The following is a 17,293-nucleotide window of genomic DNA, read 5'->3' as shown; positions in this document are numbered from 1 at the left end:
AACTACTGATCACAAATAGGAGAAAACCAAAAGCTACCATCATCCATATAACAGAGGAAGTAAGAATATGAGGAGTAGAGATTTGCTTCCACCTTGTGGCTGTTAAAATTAGTTTCTAAATAAAGTCTGATTACGTAACAAAAAAGTTCATTTTCTGTCCTAATTTAGCACCCAAGAGATTTTAGAACATATAGAGTAAATACTGAAATAAATATATTTAGATAAATTGATATTTTTTTGCGTTCAAAGAATAAAAATCAGACAAATAAATACTAGACTCTCATTCATTAATAATTATGGTCACTTATTCATTTATGTTTAGTAACCATGTTAAATCATTGTCAGGGTCATGATGGATCTGGAGACAATCCCAAGAAACATTTGGCACAAAGTGAGAGAAATAATTCAGGAAACTCTAAAGCTGTGATCTGACTACAGTACCCACCATGCCATGATCCAAACAAAATAGCAGACTAATAAAGAATTAGAGTAAATATATTATTAACTGTAATAGTTTATTCATCACTGACCTAGCAAAAAAAGATAACAATAATATATCAGCTGTTTGACATGGCTCCAGCTGTACTTTGGTTTGCAGGACATAAAGCTGCAGAAGTAGCTTGCACATGATGCTGTAAGTAGGTAGGTTTAGATTGCAAAATAAAAGGCTTAGCTTTTTCTTTTTCTTTTTCTTTGCAATGTGCCCACATTATCATATTACTCAGATTTGTGTTACACTCTTACACAATACAGTTCCACAAGAGTTTTTAGCTTCTTCAAGAAAACCCATTGACTCTAGAACTAGGTTTTAGGTTTAAATTATATTTTCTAATAGTGAACAGAAGATGATGTCCAGTGTTACTTTAATATCCAGTGTACTTTAAAAGCCCTTTGCTTCTGTATAGTCACTCTTAAAAACACTTACTGTTCTCTGTTTGTTGATTCAGTCTTATTTGCACCTCTGTATAATGTTTATACTGTTTGGTGTTTGAGCTGTGGCAGGTTTATGCATCATAGCTTCTTCTTTATTTTTTTGCAAACTGAACAAAACAAGCCTCATGTCATATTTAAGAAGAGAAGTATAGTTATAGTATACTGAGGTATTAATATGATTACTAATATTAATGCAAAATAAATAATTAATCATATTCTATATAAGGTAAATCTACTTTAAACTGGGTTAACATTTTTGCAGGACAGGAAGCAAGTGAACAAATTGTGAGAAAAAGTCTGAATAGTTGTTGCAAATCTGTCTAAGCTTTCACCCATAAAACTGTCACTGCTCTGGGTTTACTGGTATTCTGACTTCCCTTTTGGTTCACAGTTAATGTTTTGTTGGTGATTATGAGCTCATGTAAATTATTTACACTGGCTAAGCTCAGCACATGCCCTTTTCTGACCCCATGTGTACTACATAAGAATATAAGAATAACAATGAACAAAGTGCAATACAACAATTATATCACCAGGCCCTCCTATCTGTGTCCGGAGGGAGGGAATGCAGTTGAAGTCCAGCTACTGTTTGGAATGCTTCATTTGAGCTCAAATTAAATGGAGGAGTAAAATAATTGTGTAGTTTAACGACCTCAGAATGTACTGGACAGCATGAGAACATCACCTGAGTGGGAGTGAGGGTAAACGGTTTATTATTGTTGAGTACTTCTCTAAATCGAGCGCGTTTCTCTACATGTAAGTATGAGTAATGTAATGAGCTGGACTCAACAGGAAATACTGGGCTTGTCCTGATATGAAATTGCTTGGTCCTTCCCTCTGGCACTCTACAGAAATTCTGCTTCTCTCCCAAACCACTCCCTCTAACAAGTATGAGCAAGCAACAATGATAAAGCACATGAGAACAGGGAGGTTCCTCCTGTACACCAGCTCAGCTGCTTTGCTTGAGATTATTACTCAAACCTGACTCTAAGGGACGTTACACTCGACAGCTATGGACTTTAGTCTTCTGACTGAGGATGTGTAAAGTGGAAGTTTACACTGGACCTCCAGCAAAAAGACTATCCTGCAACTTACTACTGAGATTGCTGACTTTGTGATTCTTCACTGTGAAGGTCTGCTGTGATAAGATCTTCTTAGGAATACAGAAGTCATGGACCTGACGCTGTGGCAGTATCAGTTCCGCATCATCATGCTGGGTGACTCAACGGTGGGCAAGTCATCCATGCTGAAGCGCTACACAGAGAACCAGTTCATGGAGTGTATTAATGAGACGGTCGGAGTAGACTTCTATGTCCATTTCCTGGAGGTGGAGCCTGGTATGATGATTAAACTCCAATTCTGGGACACAGCTGGACAGGAGAGGTTCAGGTACAACAAACTAACTATTAAAGTATTGATACTCTGGCAAATCTTGCTATCCCATTTGCTCTTTATGAATGATTTCCGTTTCTTAAGCTTCTACTTGTACCTAGACTTGGTTGGAATGTTAATCGTATTGTTTTAAGGTTTTAGGTGAGGTAGCAAAGCAGCTAGTTGAGGTGAAAACATTTCTAAAGACCATGAACACTGAGCACAAATACTGACACAACCGGCCACATTTGCATAAGCCCCATATTTGTGAGAGAGCAAAATGCAAATGATGCTGAAGTTTTTCTTTTGGCTCACACAATACTCCTATTTCAGTTACAAACATTTGGAAACATGTAAATGCATAATATATGTTTGGTTTGGATTGGTTTTCGAGGATGCTCATTCCCCTAGGAATGACAAAAAAAGTCCTGAAAAACGTACCGTACCAAACGCATTTAGCATTCACTTTATTAGGAACTCCTGTAGACCTGAACATTCTTGCAATTATCTAATCAGCCTATCATGATGCAGCAGTGCAATATGCAAATCATATACAAATACAGGGCAAAAGCTTTTATTAGAATGCCATAATCATCCATCACCAAAGGGCCAAGGGATCAAGTGAGACTGTGCTTTCTATGTGGGATTGGTGCAAATTCTCTCTACTGTCACTCACAGTGGCATTAGCCAAATCTTATGTGTAGCTATAGGGCAGTTTTGTTTTGTGATGCAGCACATGCATGACACAGCAGCCTGCAATGATGTAGCTGGGTAGTTTCTCATGTCACTGAGGAAACACGTTAGCTTCACTCTCCCCGGTTGGTAGCAGTTGTATGATAGATGCATATAGTGCTGGCTAATGGGAGTTTACACAGAATGGTGGCAACTGCAACCTTTTTATGGTCACTGACATCACATTTTGATGTGAACTCTAAACTCTTGTGTCTGTATAAACTGAAGCATTGTGCTGCTGTCACATGATTGACTGACTGGAGTAGAACTCAAACACTTTAATTAACTTCTGTCATACTCTAACAATGATGAATTATTTACTCTTATTTATTTATTCTTAATTATGAATTAAGAAAACAGCAGTTGCAACCCAATTCCAAGAGCCAGCAAATATTTCTAGAGGTTTTAAAACCCTCATATACTGAAAATATAACTAATATGCTACTGCTACTACATTAATACTATTCCTGTTGTAGGTCAGTGACACGCTCCTACTACCGGAACTCGGTTGGAGGCCTGTTGGTGTTCGACGTGGGGAACCGTGCCTCGTTTGAGCATTTGAGAGAGTGGTACTCTGAAGTGTGTGAGCATGTCATGCCTCATGCTATGATCTTCCTGCTAGTGGGCCATAAGAGTGACCGCGAGTCGGATGGAGAGCGCACTGTATCCAAAGATGAAGCTGAGAAGCTGGCTGCTCAACTCGGAATGCCTTATGTGGAAGCCTCGGCCAAAACGGGCCAGAATATCCAGCTGTGTTTTGAAGTACTGACACGGCGAATCTACCAGGGGCTGCAGAGTGGCGAGGTGAGGCTGAGAGATGGCTGGGATGGAATAAAGAGTTCAGCTCTACAAGCACAACAATTACTTCGTCATGAGAGTGAGCAAACAAAGGAGAAAAAAGGTTGCTGTTAGCCCTTGCTGTTAGAGCAACCATTCATGTCCAAAGACCTGATGCTGATACTAAGTAGAATATCAAGCATTATTCCCTAAACACATATTTTCACCAGCTGGATTTCCTTTCTGAAGGAATAATTTTACAGAACGTATGAAAACTGCTGTTTTGAGATATATCTAGCAGGAATAAAAAACCTCCTTAAAATGACAATATCGATGTGGAGAAAAACATCTCAAAAAACAGACAGAAATTTCTTTTTTCTTTGTTCTACATTTTCTACAGTTGGAAATGCATTTTCTTTTGATTTGGGTAAAGGAAGTTTACACTTACACTTACCATAACCATCTGCTTTGGAATGCAGTTACTAGATGCTGGCTAGATATAATCTGATACTAGATAGTGAAACATACTTGAGAACTTGGAATAATACAAATGAGATCATGTTAAAAAATATGCCACTGAGAAGACGGGCATGGAAATATTCAAGTATATATATATATATAAATATTGTTGTAAAGTTGTATCTGCATTGGCTTGCTTGAAGCTCAAAACATGATTCAATTACTTAAAATCACATATAGAACCCTATGATTTTCAGCTCTTATTCTAGTAGTTAGGTATTTAACTGGGGTCTTTTTCCGGGTACACATCTGTTTCACATGTCTCGCTGCCATGTTACAGCCATATTAACATTGTCTTTTTTTGGTAAGAGATTTTTTGGATACACACTGTATACACACCATTTATGCTACAATAAAAAAATTACAAAAACAAATCTCAGCTCAGAGTTTACTCGGTGCATTCACACAGTGTTTCTGCTCAAGAAATTATTATTATTACTTATTTTCAAATAGACCTGAACAAGAGATTTTTGAATTAAAGTTTGTAAAAATGATCAAATATTATCCCAAATTGTTTTTCTATTAAATTATATTACATTTAAGTCTCTAACTCTTCTCTGTTATGAACACTACTAATATATTTTGCGACATTTTGATAGAATGTCATTAGTAATGCACTCTAATATAAATTATATGTCCAAAAGTATGTGTACACCAGACCCTGATCCACTTGTGCTTGTTAAACATAATATTCTAAATGGTCTGCCATCGATATGGAGTTACCCCCATTTCCTGCTATAACAGCCTCTACTCCTCTGTGAAGGCTTTTCACTAGATTTTGTAGTGTAGCTTTGCCCCTTCAGCTGCGAAAGCGTTAGTGAGATCAGGCACTGATGTTGGGTGAGGAGACCTGATATGCAGTCAGCATTTTAATTCATCCCAAAGATGTTCAGTGGGTTTGAGGTCAGGGCTCGAGTTCTTCCACTATAACCTTAGAGCTCACTTTGTGCACATGGTCACTGCCATGCTGGAACAGATTTTAGCCTCTGAGTTCCAGTGAAGGGAAATCTTATGACTACAGCATGCAAAGACATTCTGTACATTCATCTGTGGCAATAGTTCGTGGAAGAACCACATATGGGTCACTTTTTCTGGTATCCAGTCTGCATTAGTAAAAGTAAAGGTTCTGCTTAAATTCAGGTACAAATCTTACATTTCTAAACTAGAAATTTCTCAGACAGTATACTGGTATTTACTGTCAGGTTTTTTTCTCCCCGAGCGTTCTAAATTGCCTCCAGGTGTCAATGTGTGTGTGTGTGTGTGTGTGTGTGTGTGTATGGTGCACAATCTGCCATCCCATCCCGGGTGTTTTTCCATCTCAAGCCCAATATTCCTGTGATAGTCACCACAAACCTGATTAGTATAAAGCAGTTACTGAGGATGAATAAACAAATTAAATCATGTGAAATCATCTATTTAAAAGACAAGCTTAATGGCTGATTACTGTAATTTAGCAAAAAAGCACAATATTTCTACTTGTTACTGATTACAGTTAGATTATACAAACCAAACACTGACTCCTGTATAAGGCTAGTTTGCCGAAAAGAAATAATAAAGTTGGTGACATGATGTTACACTGCATTTTGCTCTACATGCACAACTCTGCTTCCAGCTTCCTCTTTTCCACTTCATTTTGTTCCATCTTTCTCTGTAGACTTCCTCATAGGTAAGACCTCGTTATTTTGACAGTGCATTCATTTAAACAATTCATACAAGTCACAGACATAATAAAGAGAAGAGGACTCTTTAGAAGGGTTCACAGTTTTGATAAATCTGACACAGATTCAGTGGGATGGTCAAAATGTGGGTCGAAGATGATATTAATATCTGATTGCCTCCTTGAACTGTGCTCAGTGGAGTCAATTCATGACCAGTCCAGTGATCATTAATTTAAATTGATGCAGCACTCATTTTGAAGGTCATAGTGATTGGACAGATATAAGAGGAGGGACTGGGGAAGTCCTATAAGCAGGCTACATGGGTGATAGGTGTGTCCGGGTCATTTTTACTAGCATGTATTTCGTGTAGTTGACAAAAAAAAAATAAAATTAAAAATTGGAGAAAAAAGATGGACACCCATGAAATAGGGAGTTCATTGGAAGGTAATGCTTTAAAAGCCACTGCGAAGGCAACACCTAAACAGGTAGCTCCTGTATTTTCAGTACATAGAATAGAGAGCAACAGGGAGGATTTACCTTTCTTCTCCTTCTCATGTACATAACATTGTTAAATAAACAATGAACATCTCTGGATGCTACATGAAATGATGAATGCAGCTGGATATTTAGTACATTAGATGTACCAAAAGTAAATTAAGTTACATGGCCAGTTTCAAACCATTATTTATTGCTAAAATTGCATTTATTGAATCAAGCCTCATATTGGCAAAAACCTGTAGATCAACATACCAAATCAAATTCCATTATTCATAGAAATATCAGTATTTCCTGCCAATCAATTTAAGGATTGAGGGTTGATTGTGTCTGCTAGGCGATGGCTCACAATCATGCCAAACAGACAAAAAGGCAGTGACATCATCTTCATCACAATACAATCACCACAAATCCCGGATTATACTGCATTTATTCTTATAGGAGCTTTACTATTTATCTCTTTCTAGTCAGTTTCACCTTCATGTAACTCCCTCTTAAACTTATATCTACAAAACAATCTTTAACTGGTGAAGGCTCTTTTAAGGTCTTACACTAAGCATTCTATCAACCCAGTGAATATAGTAATAACTCATTTATTCAGGTTAGGTAACCTGTTTTGTCGTGGTCAGGACTGTGGTGGATGGAGTCTGGGTGTGAGATGATGAACACACCCTGCATGAGACACCAATCCATCACAGGGCAGCACAAACACATTCACACACTCAATCAGTTGGTTTAGAGCAGGGATGTCCAGTCTTATCCAGAAAGGGTCAGTGTGGCTGCAGGTTTTCATTCCAACCAAGCAGAAGCTACACCTGATTCCACCTGGTTAATCAACTGATCTTTCAGTAGACTCAGGTGTGGCTTCTTCTTGGTTGAAGTGAAAGCCTGCACTCACACCGGCCCTTTGTGGACAAGATTGTACACCCCTGGTTAGGAGTAACCAATCTATCTAGAATAATATTATGTTTGTGGAGGTAGAAGAACAGACATGGGAAAATCCAAATTAGGAACCCTGGAGCCATGATATAGCAATATAAACTGTTTCTTTCTCTGTGTTTATCTTGTGCTTAAATGGATATGTCTGTTACATTTACATCTTTTGGCAGACCCCCTTATCCAGAGTGACGTACATAGATTCTTTTATGCAACTGAGTAGTTGAGTATTTAAGGGACTTGCTAACCTTAAACTGAGAAATTAATTCTAGTGAATGAAAAACAAACCTGCTTTTATAAACCTGTTGGGAACTGGAATTCACTGAGCATTGTTACAAAGTAAACCGTGTTGATCTATATATTCCAGATCCAACCAAAAATTTCTCTGCCACATTAATTACTTATTCCCCTAAATTTTATTTAAGAATCAAACTTAAAATTCATCCACAAGGAAAAAAGCAAATTAAATTAACTCCATTCAGACACAGATATTGGTTCCACACGAATGAATTAGTTTGTTTTTGTAATTCCAACATGATCTGACCATGTGTTTTCATCATGTGCTCCTCTTCCTCCCTGCCTAGATATCTTCTTGCTCAATTGAGTTGAAAACTTGCATCACTCATGTGTTTAGTCACTGCTGTCATCATAGCGTCTCTGCTTTTGTCCCTTCCTTCCTGTAATACTGCTCAGACAATAGAGCACTTGCATGTATCCCAACCCTCTTCAGGCCTGTTGGATGTGTCTTTACAAATATCACTTCTTTCTCAAAACACTTCATGCAGCATTGTCATACATGTATGTAGATAATCAAATCATTTTATTTTGGGGGAAAAAAAAAGAAAATGACAAGCTTATAAAGAACCGTGATACTCGTCCAAAATTTTTTTTTTTACAAACCCCACAAAAAAAACAAAAACCCAACCCCATGAACATAAGCCTTCTGACATCTGTGTGGTTATGTTGGCTACACTATGACTGCAGTACTGTGAAACAAATCCTACATCAGGACTACACACTACAAACACTGCAATAAACACATGCCATGTGTGACCTCAACAAAGCAAATCAAACGTGTCAAACACTTAATATAATGCGCAAAAAAAGAAAAATAAAAATCTGCAAAAGACCAATGTTACTTAAGTACTAAGAAAAGTACTGCATATTATGAAGTCCCCGATGGAACATAATACAGCTCCAATACAGAAAGCCTCAATACACCACCATGACAAGCACAACTACCATCAATCGAATAATAAGCATTTCTGCAAGCTATAAAACAGAAATGCATATTAACATTCACTTGCCCACGCAAACAAAATGTCAGATTTATTATTAACTACAGTGACGATGAAAACCTAGCCAAGTTAGATAGAACCAAATAGCAATTTTGGATGGAAAATTAACTTGCTATGCAACCGACATGTCCAAAAGATTACAACATTATCAGTGTCTACTGTAGAAGCAAATAATAGCACCTTAATTTGACATACTTTGAGTGAGCCATTAAAAGGGTGGATAAGCCATTGCAAAAAGAAAAAAAATAAAATATCCCCCCCCCCCCTCCCCAGTCAAAAACATGTCAGTCAAAGCAGACTTGAAGAAAGTCAACTGTGTACACTTCTTTTTCTTATGCAACAAACGTATATTTCCTTTATAAATATTGTCCAAATCTTCTCTAACTTGAATTAATAATGACCTGTGGACACATCCTACACATTACATTAGTGAATCAGGGCGGCAGCCATAACAACTCACCCTGTGCCCAAAAGTTTATTCCTTACAACTACAGGAAGTAATCAACTCTATGAAAAATGCAATAATTCGCCCAAGAAAAGACGCTGATCTCCAGAAATGAGAAATATAGAAGTGTGTAATGATGAATATGCAGCAAAATACACTTTCTACACAACTTCATGTTAGCTATTTTAAAAAAAATGGCCACAGTGAGCTGATGTTTTTTTTTTCTGCAGCATCTGAGATCTGTTATAGAATTTAGGCCTATAACAGTACAGTCTATTATTATAAATCATAGCAAGAACAGAACACAAATTACATTTTAAACAGTTTGGGCAAATGATTGAGATCTGTAAAGGTAAAATATTAGAAGCAGCTGATAACGGTGATGTTAACAGTGCATCCATCAGTCTGCTTTTCCAAAAAGAAAAAAGAAAAGAAAAGAAAAATCTCCTCAGTTGCCAAAACCCAGAGAGCAAAATAAAAAGAGCAAGAAAAACGTCAGTCTTCTGCATTCTTCCTATTTTTTGGTCGTCTTGCGGATCAATGCCATTCTCTGGAATAACAAAAGACATGAAGCAAAATTACAACTGCTGGTGTTTTAGTGTTCTGGATGTATGATGTGAAAGCATGAAGACAGACCTGTTTGTGTGCTTCTGTAGTGCATGCTTTTTTGTACGGTCGGATTTCATCTGAGCCAAAGCCAGGGATCCACATGTTCCACTGACGCTCTGCAAAGTCACAGCATAGAAGCAGCGCTTAGACAGTGCAAACCTTCCATGACAGCTGTGGTGGATGACGTACTGTGTTAACTTTAAGCGTATGCAGCACAGGGTTAGAACCAACCACAATCTAAGCTTTTCACTGGCTCAGTCATTTAGTATACACAACTTAATTTTATTTCATATTGCAAGTCTGATATAAAATTAGTCAGGACATTGTTGGCGTGAGAACGTTTTACCTCTGTTTGGCTAATTTCAGTGGCTAAAGAGCACCTTCAAATTTTACATATTTATGAACAAGTGTCCCAGATATTGGGGCACCTCAAAAAGGGGAAATGGGTTTGATATCAACATTTACTTATATACATTTTTTTTTACTTCCTCATCATGGCACCTGTTAGTGGGTGGGATATATTAGGCAGCAAGTGAACATTTTGTCCTCCAAGTTGATGTGTTACAAGCAGGAAAAATGGGCAAGTGTAAGGATTTGAGTGAGTTTGACAAGGGCCTAATTGTGATGGCTAGACGACTGGATCAGAGCATCTCCAAAACTGCAGATCTTGTGGGGTGTTCCCGGTCTGCAGTGGTCAGTGGTGAACCAGTGACAGGGTCATGGGCAGCCAAGGCTCACTGATGCACGTGGGGAGCGAACGCTGGCCCGTGTGATCCGATCCAACAGACGAGCTACTGTTGCTCAAATTGCTGAAAAATTTAATGCTGGTTCTGATAAAAAGGTGTCAGAATACACAGTGCATAATGGGTCAGGGCTGTTTTGGTAGCAAAAGGGGGACCAACACAATATTAGGCAGGTGGTCATAATGTTATGCCCAATCGGTGTATAAAGCACTACAAATTCTTAAAGCTCTGAGTGTTTCTAATTTCACATATCCATTATACACCAATGTGGAGTTGCTGAAAATGGACACCCCAAAACAAGGAGAAATTCAATTTTTTTTTGGCCTCTGGTAAGCATGTTCTGCTTTTTCTGATTCTGTATTCCATGAACCTCATCTACTCAAGGTCAACAAACATGCTTTACATTTTTTGTGACAACTGTGACAGAATCTCTCATCCTAAACCACTGAGAATGCCTAGATATCAAATTTCATTACTCTGGCTGAGAGTCCAGATTACTGTTCAGACTGCTCCTTTTGTACTTTTGGATTCAGTCACATTGCCTGCACACTGGTGGCTCCTTGTCAGTGTTGTCCATATGGTAGAAAACCACAAGATGCACTTCTGACAAATGCACATTGATGAAATCTGCTCAACACAACAGATGCTGAACTTCGCTTAATTAAGCAAAAACGAGTGAAATGCTAGTTTTCCTGAAAAGTCTGTTTCACTGCAGGCAAAAAACATTAAAAGTAAACGTTTTTGATCGTATGGTATTAATAGCCTATTATTTGAATTTATCTGAATCTCTCAGACATGTGATTAGCACAGATTAGAAATGTGTCACTGGTCACAGAAAAGAGCAATGATTTTTTTTTTTTTGGTGGGGGGGACTCACCAAGGTGCAACTGCACATCCTTTACTTCTAGAGTGTTAGACTTGCGGTGACGGGCGAGCTGACAGGCTGCAGTCACGACACTCTCTATAAAATCATCAGCAACTTGAAGCAACATCTGAGAGAAAGGACAAAGGGTCGTGACCCAAATCGAGTGGACAAATATGATGACATTTTGTTAAGTACTGATTCAAACACATGCACCAAAACGCATTTTTGACTAGGGTACAATCTGGACACTTGAAAAGAAGCAGTGTTCAACACACTGTACAAAGCCATTTAAAGTACACTTGGTAAGTACATAGTCTGTTTTTTTTTTTTATATATATATAATTATTTAGCACTCTAAGGTTATTTAGCACTCTAAGGTTAATTATACTGAATTATAAACTGAAAATCTCCACAAATGCATCTCCTACATCTCCATGTACGCAGGCTTTTCTATTCAGTTTAAAATAATTCACTTAAGGAGTGAAGTGAAAGTATTTTAAAATTTTCTGTACATTTTCCCCACTTTTTACCTTTCCAGTTAAACACTATTTTTATTGTAATCCTGTTTTAGTCTGTTTTTATATGACTCTTACTTTTATGGCACGGACAGATGAAAAAGTATTCAGCTGTATGTTGTTCTGTGTATGATGACCGATAAAATTTGAATTTATGATTTGAAACTACCTCCTCGACATCTTCATCAAGCTGCTCATTGGGGTCAATTTCCCGCACAAGGTCCTGCAGCTTCTTCTTACTGAGCACCTGGAAGGCACAGTGCAGTTAGAGATGTGGATCAGGACTCATACTGGAATGTGACGAGAATGAAGCTTTGTGCATGAGCTAAAACTTTTCTTCAAGCAAAACTGCTGTGAAACTAAAGAGTCTAAATATAAAGTTCACACATGTTTACTGTTGACTCATCTATTATTTGGACTGGCCTTGATACTGAATGCTTCATATCTCAACACATGATGTTTTAGTAGATGCAGTCATACAGTGATTAATTCAGGTCCATAGGTTAGTGGACACTAATAAACTGAACAACACACAAGTGACCACACAGTCATCATTTAGCCTCCACTGCGCAGAGAAATATTTGAGTCTTTTATGAGGGCAGACATGGTGAAAACATCAACAGCCCTCTTCATGTGCACCTGCCATGACATTTGAAGACAAAATCTAATAGCGTCAGGAACAACTGGTAGTGCGACATTGCAGAACTGCCTTTGTGGCTTTTTGGGGTGTGGACAGCCTCACCTGAGTTCCTTCAGGACTCACTCTCCCAGCAGGCCCAGGGGTTCCCAGGCCTTTCCCAGGAACAGCGGTGCTATTGGCCATGCCGGTGGTGAGGGGCGGAGTTGGCGAGCTCTCAGTTTTCACGGCACTGTATAGGTTGGATCGGCCAGGCTGCTGCTGATATTGATTCATGCTATGATCTGGAAAGGCTATCAGTCAGGAGCCACCTGTAAGGCAGTGTTCAACTGTTTAAAAAAAAAAACAAAGAAAAAAATTACATGAATGAATAAAAAGTATTCTTTGCCTGGCTAAAAAAAAAAATCATTGATTGGATTTACATACACAAATCCTAAAGAGCATTTATTTGGATCATTACTGCAATGATTAATGCTCCGTCCATCACCAGTTTTTTGTTTTTTCTAACCCTAAGCAATGCAGTGTGTAGCTATTCATTTCTTAAGGATCATGTAAGAATATGCATCCCATGGTCATGGAGATGATGTCACTGTGTTTCAGAAGGGGCAAATTATTAGCCTGCATCAAGCAAAGATAACAACTAAGGCAATTGCTGAAATTGTTGGGATGGGGTTAAAACTGTCTAATGCTTCAAGTCACTTTGGCCATCTTCGTTTTAGATGTTTTTATCATTTTTTTGTTTTCCACTAGCTGTCACTGAGGAATTCTGGGACTCAATTAGAGTGAAACTACACTTGTGTCTAAAGGTTGTATTCATAAACCAGTTTCGATAGGACAGTGTCAATGGCCTCTCTATTATTCCCCTCTAATTCCAATGGAACTTACAGCAAAACATCAATGTCTTAGTACATCTGTAACATTTTTGTCATGTTATTAGTATAGATGATCCAGAAGAGGTCAGTAGTTTATTTGCACCAGGTCATGCCAGAACAGTGCTTAAGCTCCCAAACATATTTGCATGAATCAGGTACCTCTTCAGATTTTTCTTTTAGCAACAAGAAAATGAAATAGCAATAAGATTTTAATGAAAGATCAAATCTGGTCTGCCTTTCAAAATTACAATCTGCTCATTTCCATGATGGCCAGCTGGTAGCTAGTAATCACAGCACACTCATGTTCAGTGACACATCAGTCACAAGTGATCACACCTCATGCAAATGGCGAAAGAAGGCATGACTTTGTTCTCATTTCTTGAAGAAGTAAACAAAAGTGATGGGGCAGAACATGATTCTAAAAAAGGCAATGATGCTTTAAAACAAAGGAGACATTCCTGAAACTTGCTGGACTGCTTGTAATTCAAATCAACCCTGTGCCATATGGGCATTCTTGTATTTCTTGGTGCAAAGTGGAGCAAACTGCAGAGGACATCATAGGCTCTTTTTTTTGATCTCGAGTTGTCGTACTCGTGTTACATTATGTTCTGACCTTTTACCACCCTCTCCTCTTGCTAGATTATCTCTCACTTGGTGTTCTGGTACTTCATGTTTTGAAGAATTATGCCCTGGAGGGGGTGTAAATATAAGTTGACCAGATGAGTATATTGGGCCTGTTTTAGCAGTAACAAACACTTAAGGATTTGCCCATAAATATAACTGTTAAAAATCTGTCTCAAAAACTGTCCAACTTTTCAGCTGTAATATACTATGTGACCAATAATATGTGGACACCTGACCATTTTGGTGTTTGGTGAACATATTCACGTTGTTTACAGGAGAACCATCATGCTGGATAGGTTTGGGCCTCTAAGTTACAGTGAAGGAAAATCTTAAAGCTACAGCATACATTTCAGTTCTGTACAATCATGTGCTTCCAGCTTTGTGAAAAGTTTGGGAAATTCATATATATATGGGTTTAATGGTCAAGAGTATCTTTACGTTATTAACCATTTTTAGCATGACGTTTTATATTCCCTACTTGTTTTACTTTTTATGTGGTATTTATTATTCCTTTTCTACCGATCCCAAGGCATCTACGGATTGTGCCAGCTTCAGTAGACCGTCAGTAAGAAGAGGCCAACCCTGCGAGGATCCTGAGACATCCAGAGATGGACCCGCTCCAGTTGGATTCTGCTTTTTGAAGATTTTGTGTATTTAAAGCGAAGATACCAACCCTATGTGGACTTTGAGGACAACAACCTCCTAATTAATACCCACAATGACATTCTACATATGCTGTATCTGCATCACACAACTCCAACTGACTGTATATGACTGAAGAAAGGACGTAATTCATAATCACGCTCGCCGGTGTTTATAATAATTTACAATCACACTCGCCGGTGTTTATAATAATTTACAATCACACTCGCCGGTGTTTATAATAATTTACAATCACACTCGCCGGTGTTTATAATAATTTATAATCACACTCGCCGGTGTTTATAATAATTTACAATCACACTCGCCTGTGTTTATAATAATTTATAATCACACTCGCCGGTGTTTATAATAATTTATAATCACACTCGCCGGTGTTTATAATAATTTATAATCACACTCTCTGGTGTCACCCAAATGAGGATGAGGTTCCCTTTTGAGTCTGGTTCCTCTCAAGGTTTCTTCCTCTTACCATCTAAGGGAGTTTTTCCCTTGCCTCAGGCTTGCTCAACAGGGATGGTTTTGTCTAACATTATATCTTGGACTTTTGTACTATGTTTCATATGTTCTGTAAAGCTGCTTTGAGACAATATCCACTGTTAAAAGCGCTACACAAATAAAATTGAACTGAACTCAATGTTTTGTATTTATGTAGTTAAGTATTTTTGCTTTTATGGTGTTTGGCTATGAATGAACACGTAACTATTATATCTTGGCGTTTGTTTGGTTTACAATCATTTTGTTTACAGTTAAGTAATAATAATGCAAACAAAAAATTATTTCAATTGTTTACGCCTCACAGGAAGTTTTTTGCGCGCAGTGCATTATGGGAATGAGCGTTATAGCAGCCACGAACAGATAGAACTGTTTTGATGGAGCAGTTTCTAACCAGCAGCCACTGTTCCATATAATGACTAACTTCACATTTTACCAAAGAATACTCATATAAATGTCTATCGGTTTTAACATCTCTTCGATCTGCATGTACACAATTAACTCACAAATAGCGGTACAACCGCTAGCTTATTATTTGTCAAAGGTTAGCTGATTAGCTTCCACTTTCTAAACAAAAAATATATACATGTGTATAAAAAAGAAACTGGAAATACTAAAACTCACAACATCTAAATTACAGTAAAAGTCATCACGCCAACATGAAGCAACTTTAGATACTAATTTTCCGACCTGATAGAGCTAGACATCTAGCAACACAGTTCAGACAGCTAGCTATGCTATTGTGCTATATTATGACGGGGAATATTTACCTAACGTTTCTGTTCATGTTTACAGCTAATACGCGTTATTATACATATTTACTGTTCCACACTTTCTCCATGTTTCCATGTACCTACATTTCAGGCTGTGTGCTAGTCCACTTTGTACCAAGCTAACAACACAACAGCATTTCCCTGACGGCTAATAGCTAACGCTAATGCTCGATATAGCGCCAAAGAAGGTTTAATGCACTACCGTATAAATACTTTACCTTATATTTAAATGCGTGGGATTATTTCTCCATCTTCTGTAAAAAAAAAAGAAAAAAAAGTGTACTATTAAATGGTTAAGAATAAGGTCTAGCAAATGTAGAGCACCTCCATTATCCGTGCAGCTAACCAAGGCGATGTTAAACACAGTAACAAGTCTGACGAGCGGAAATGTAATATTGCAACATAAAAGTCTCTGGAAGAGGAATGCATTGAACAAGTTCTATCATAGGAAATACACACATTATATATATATATATATATATATATATATATATATATATATATATATATATATATATATATATATATATGCAGTATACAGCAGTATACAGCATACAGACCATTGCCCAATCTCCAGATTTGAACCCTATTGAAAACCTCTGGAATGTCATCAAGAGGAAGATGGATGGACACAAACCAACAAGCAAAGCTGAACTGTTTGCTTTTTTGCAAAAAAGAGTGGTATAAAGTTCCCCAACGGCAATGTGAAAAACTGGTGGAGATCATGGAGCCAAAACGCATGCAGATCAGGGTTATTCCACCAAATACTGATTTCTTAATGTTATTTAGCCAAAGCACAGTTTGTTTACAAATTATTTGCATTTTGATTTATTTGAGTTATTAAAGCTCTGCAAATACTGCATGATCTTGGGTTATTTTGATGTGTTGTCATTTCCTTTAAATACACACTCTAAATAACAATAGTTATATTTTGAATTTAGGAGAAATATTATATATATATATATATATATATATATATATATATATATATATATATATATATATATATATATATATATATTGTTTATATTGTATATTGTCTATATTGTTTATATAGAGTATTGGTTTGAGCACAGTATAGACTTTATGGTTAGAGCAGCAGATCATTGACATAAATCCACAGTATCCATGTGAAAATTCACAGACACCAGGGTGAAATTGGGCCATATGCTGTTTTAGGACATGCACATTGATAAACTAATGTGACTCCTTACCTCAGAATAAAATAGTAAGTAATAAAGGTGTACCAGTGTGCAAAATAAGAACATCTTGCTTACACAAGTTACTAATGATATTATGATTTGTCAATAATAAATAAGCAAAAATGTTTATAACA

The 17,293-nt window shown here is 37.4% G+C and overlaps 2 protein-coding genes across 3 annotated transcripts; one reads left to right on the top strand and one right to left on the bottom strand.

The window, feature by feature from the left end:
* The first annotated feature begins 1,842 nt into the window (after positions 1–1,842).
* On the top strand, positions 1,843–4,422 carry rab42b (RAB42, member RAS oncogene family). The gene is made up of 2 exons (XM_058391205.1): positions 1,843–2,322; positions 3,513–4,422. Exons 1-2 carry the CDS (start codon positions 2,105–2,107, stop codon positions 3,946–3,948), a joined length of 654 nt encoding a protein of 217 aa, XP_058247188.1. The 5' UTR covers positions 1,843–2,104; the 3' UTR covers positions 3,949–4,422.
* A 3,800-nt stretch (positions 4,423–8,222) lies between these two features.
* taf12 (TAF12 RNA polymerase II, TATA box binding protein (TBP)-associated factor) lies at positions 8,223–16,342 on the bottom strand. 2 transcript variants are annotated; one of them, XM_058391227.1, is made up of 6 exons: positions 16,176–16,342; positions 12,639–12,844; positions 12,066–12,143; positions 11,394–11,508; positions 9,801–9,889; positions 8,223–9,714 (listed from the first exon to the last, which is right to left on the bottom strand). In XM_058391227.1, the coding sequence occupies exons 2-6, from the start codon at positions 12,807–12,809 to the stop codon at positions 9,679–9,681; spliced, it is 489 nt and encodes a 162-aa protein (XP_058247210.1). In that variant the 5' UTR covers positions 12,810–12,844; positions 16,176–16,342; the 3' UTR covers positions 8,223–9,678. The 2 variants fall into 2 exon arrangements, with proteins under 2 accessions (XP_058247210.1, XP_058247200.1); XM_058391217.1 differs by having other exon boundaries at positions 12,639–12,862; positions 16,176–16,341.
* Positions 16,343–17,293: the final 951 nt, after the last annotated feature.

Source organism: Hemibagrus wyckioides, linkage group LG01 (genome assembly GCF_019097595.1).
Source record: "Hemibagrus wyckioides isolate EC202008001 linkage group LG01, SWU_Hwy_1.0, whole genome shotgun sequence".
NCBI lineage: Eukaryota > Metazoa > Chordata > Actinopteri > Siluriformes > Bagridae > Hemibagrus > Hemibagrus wyckioides.
The sequence above is the reverse complement of the archived record's forward strand: the minus strand, read 5'-3'. Positions and strand labels throughout refer to the sequence as shown.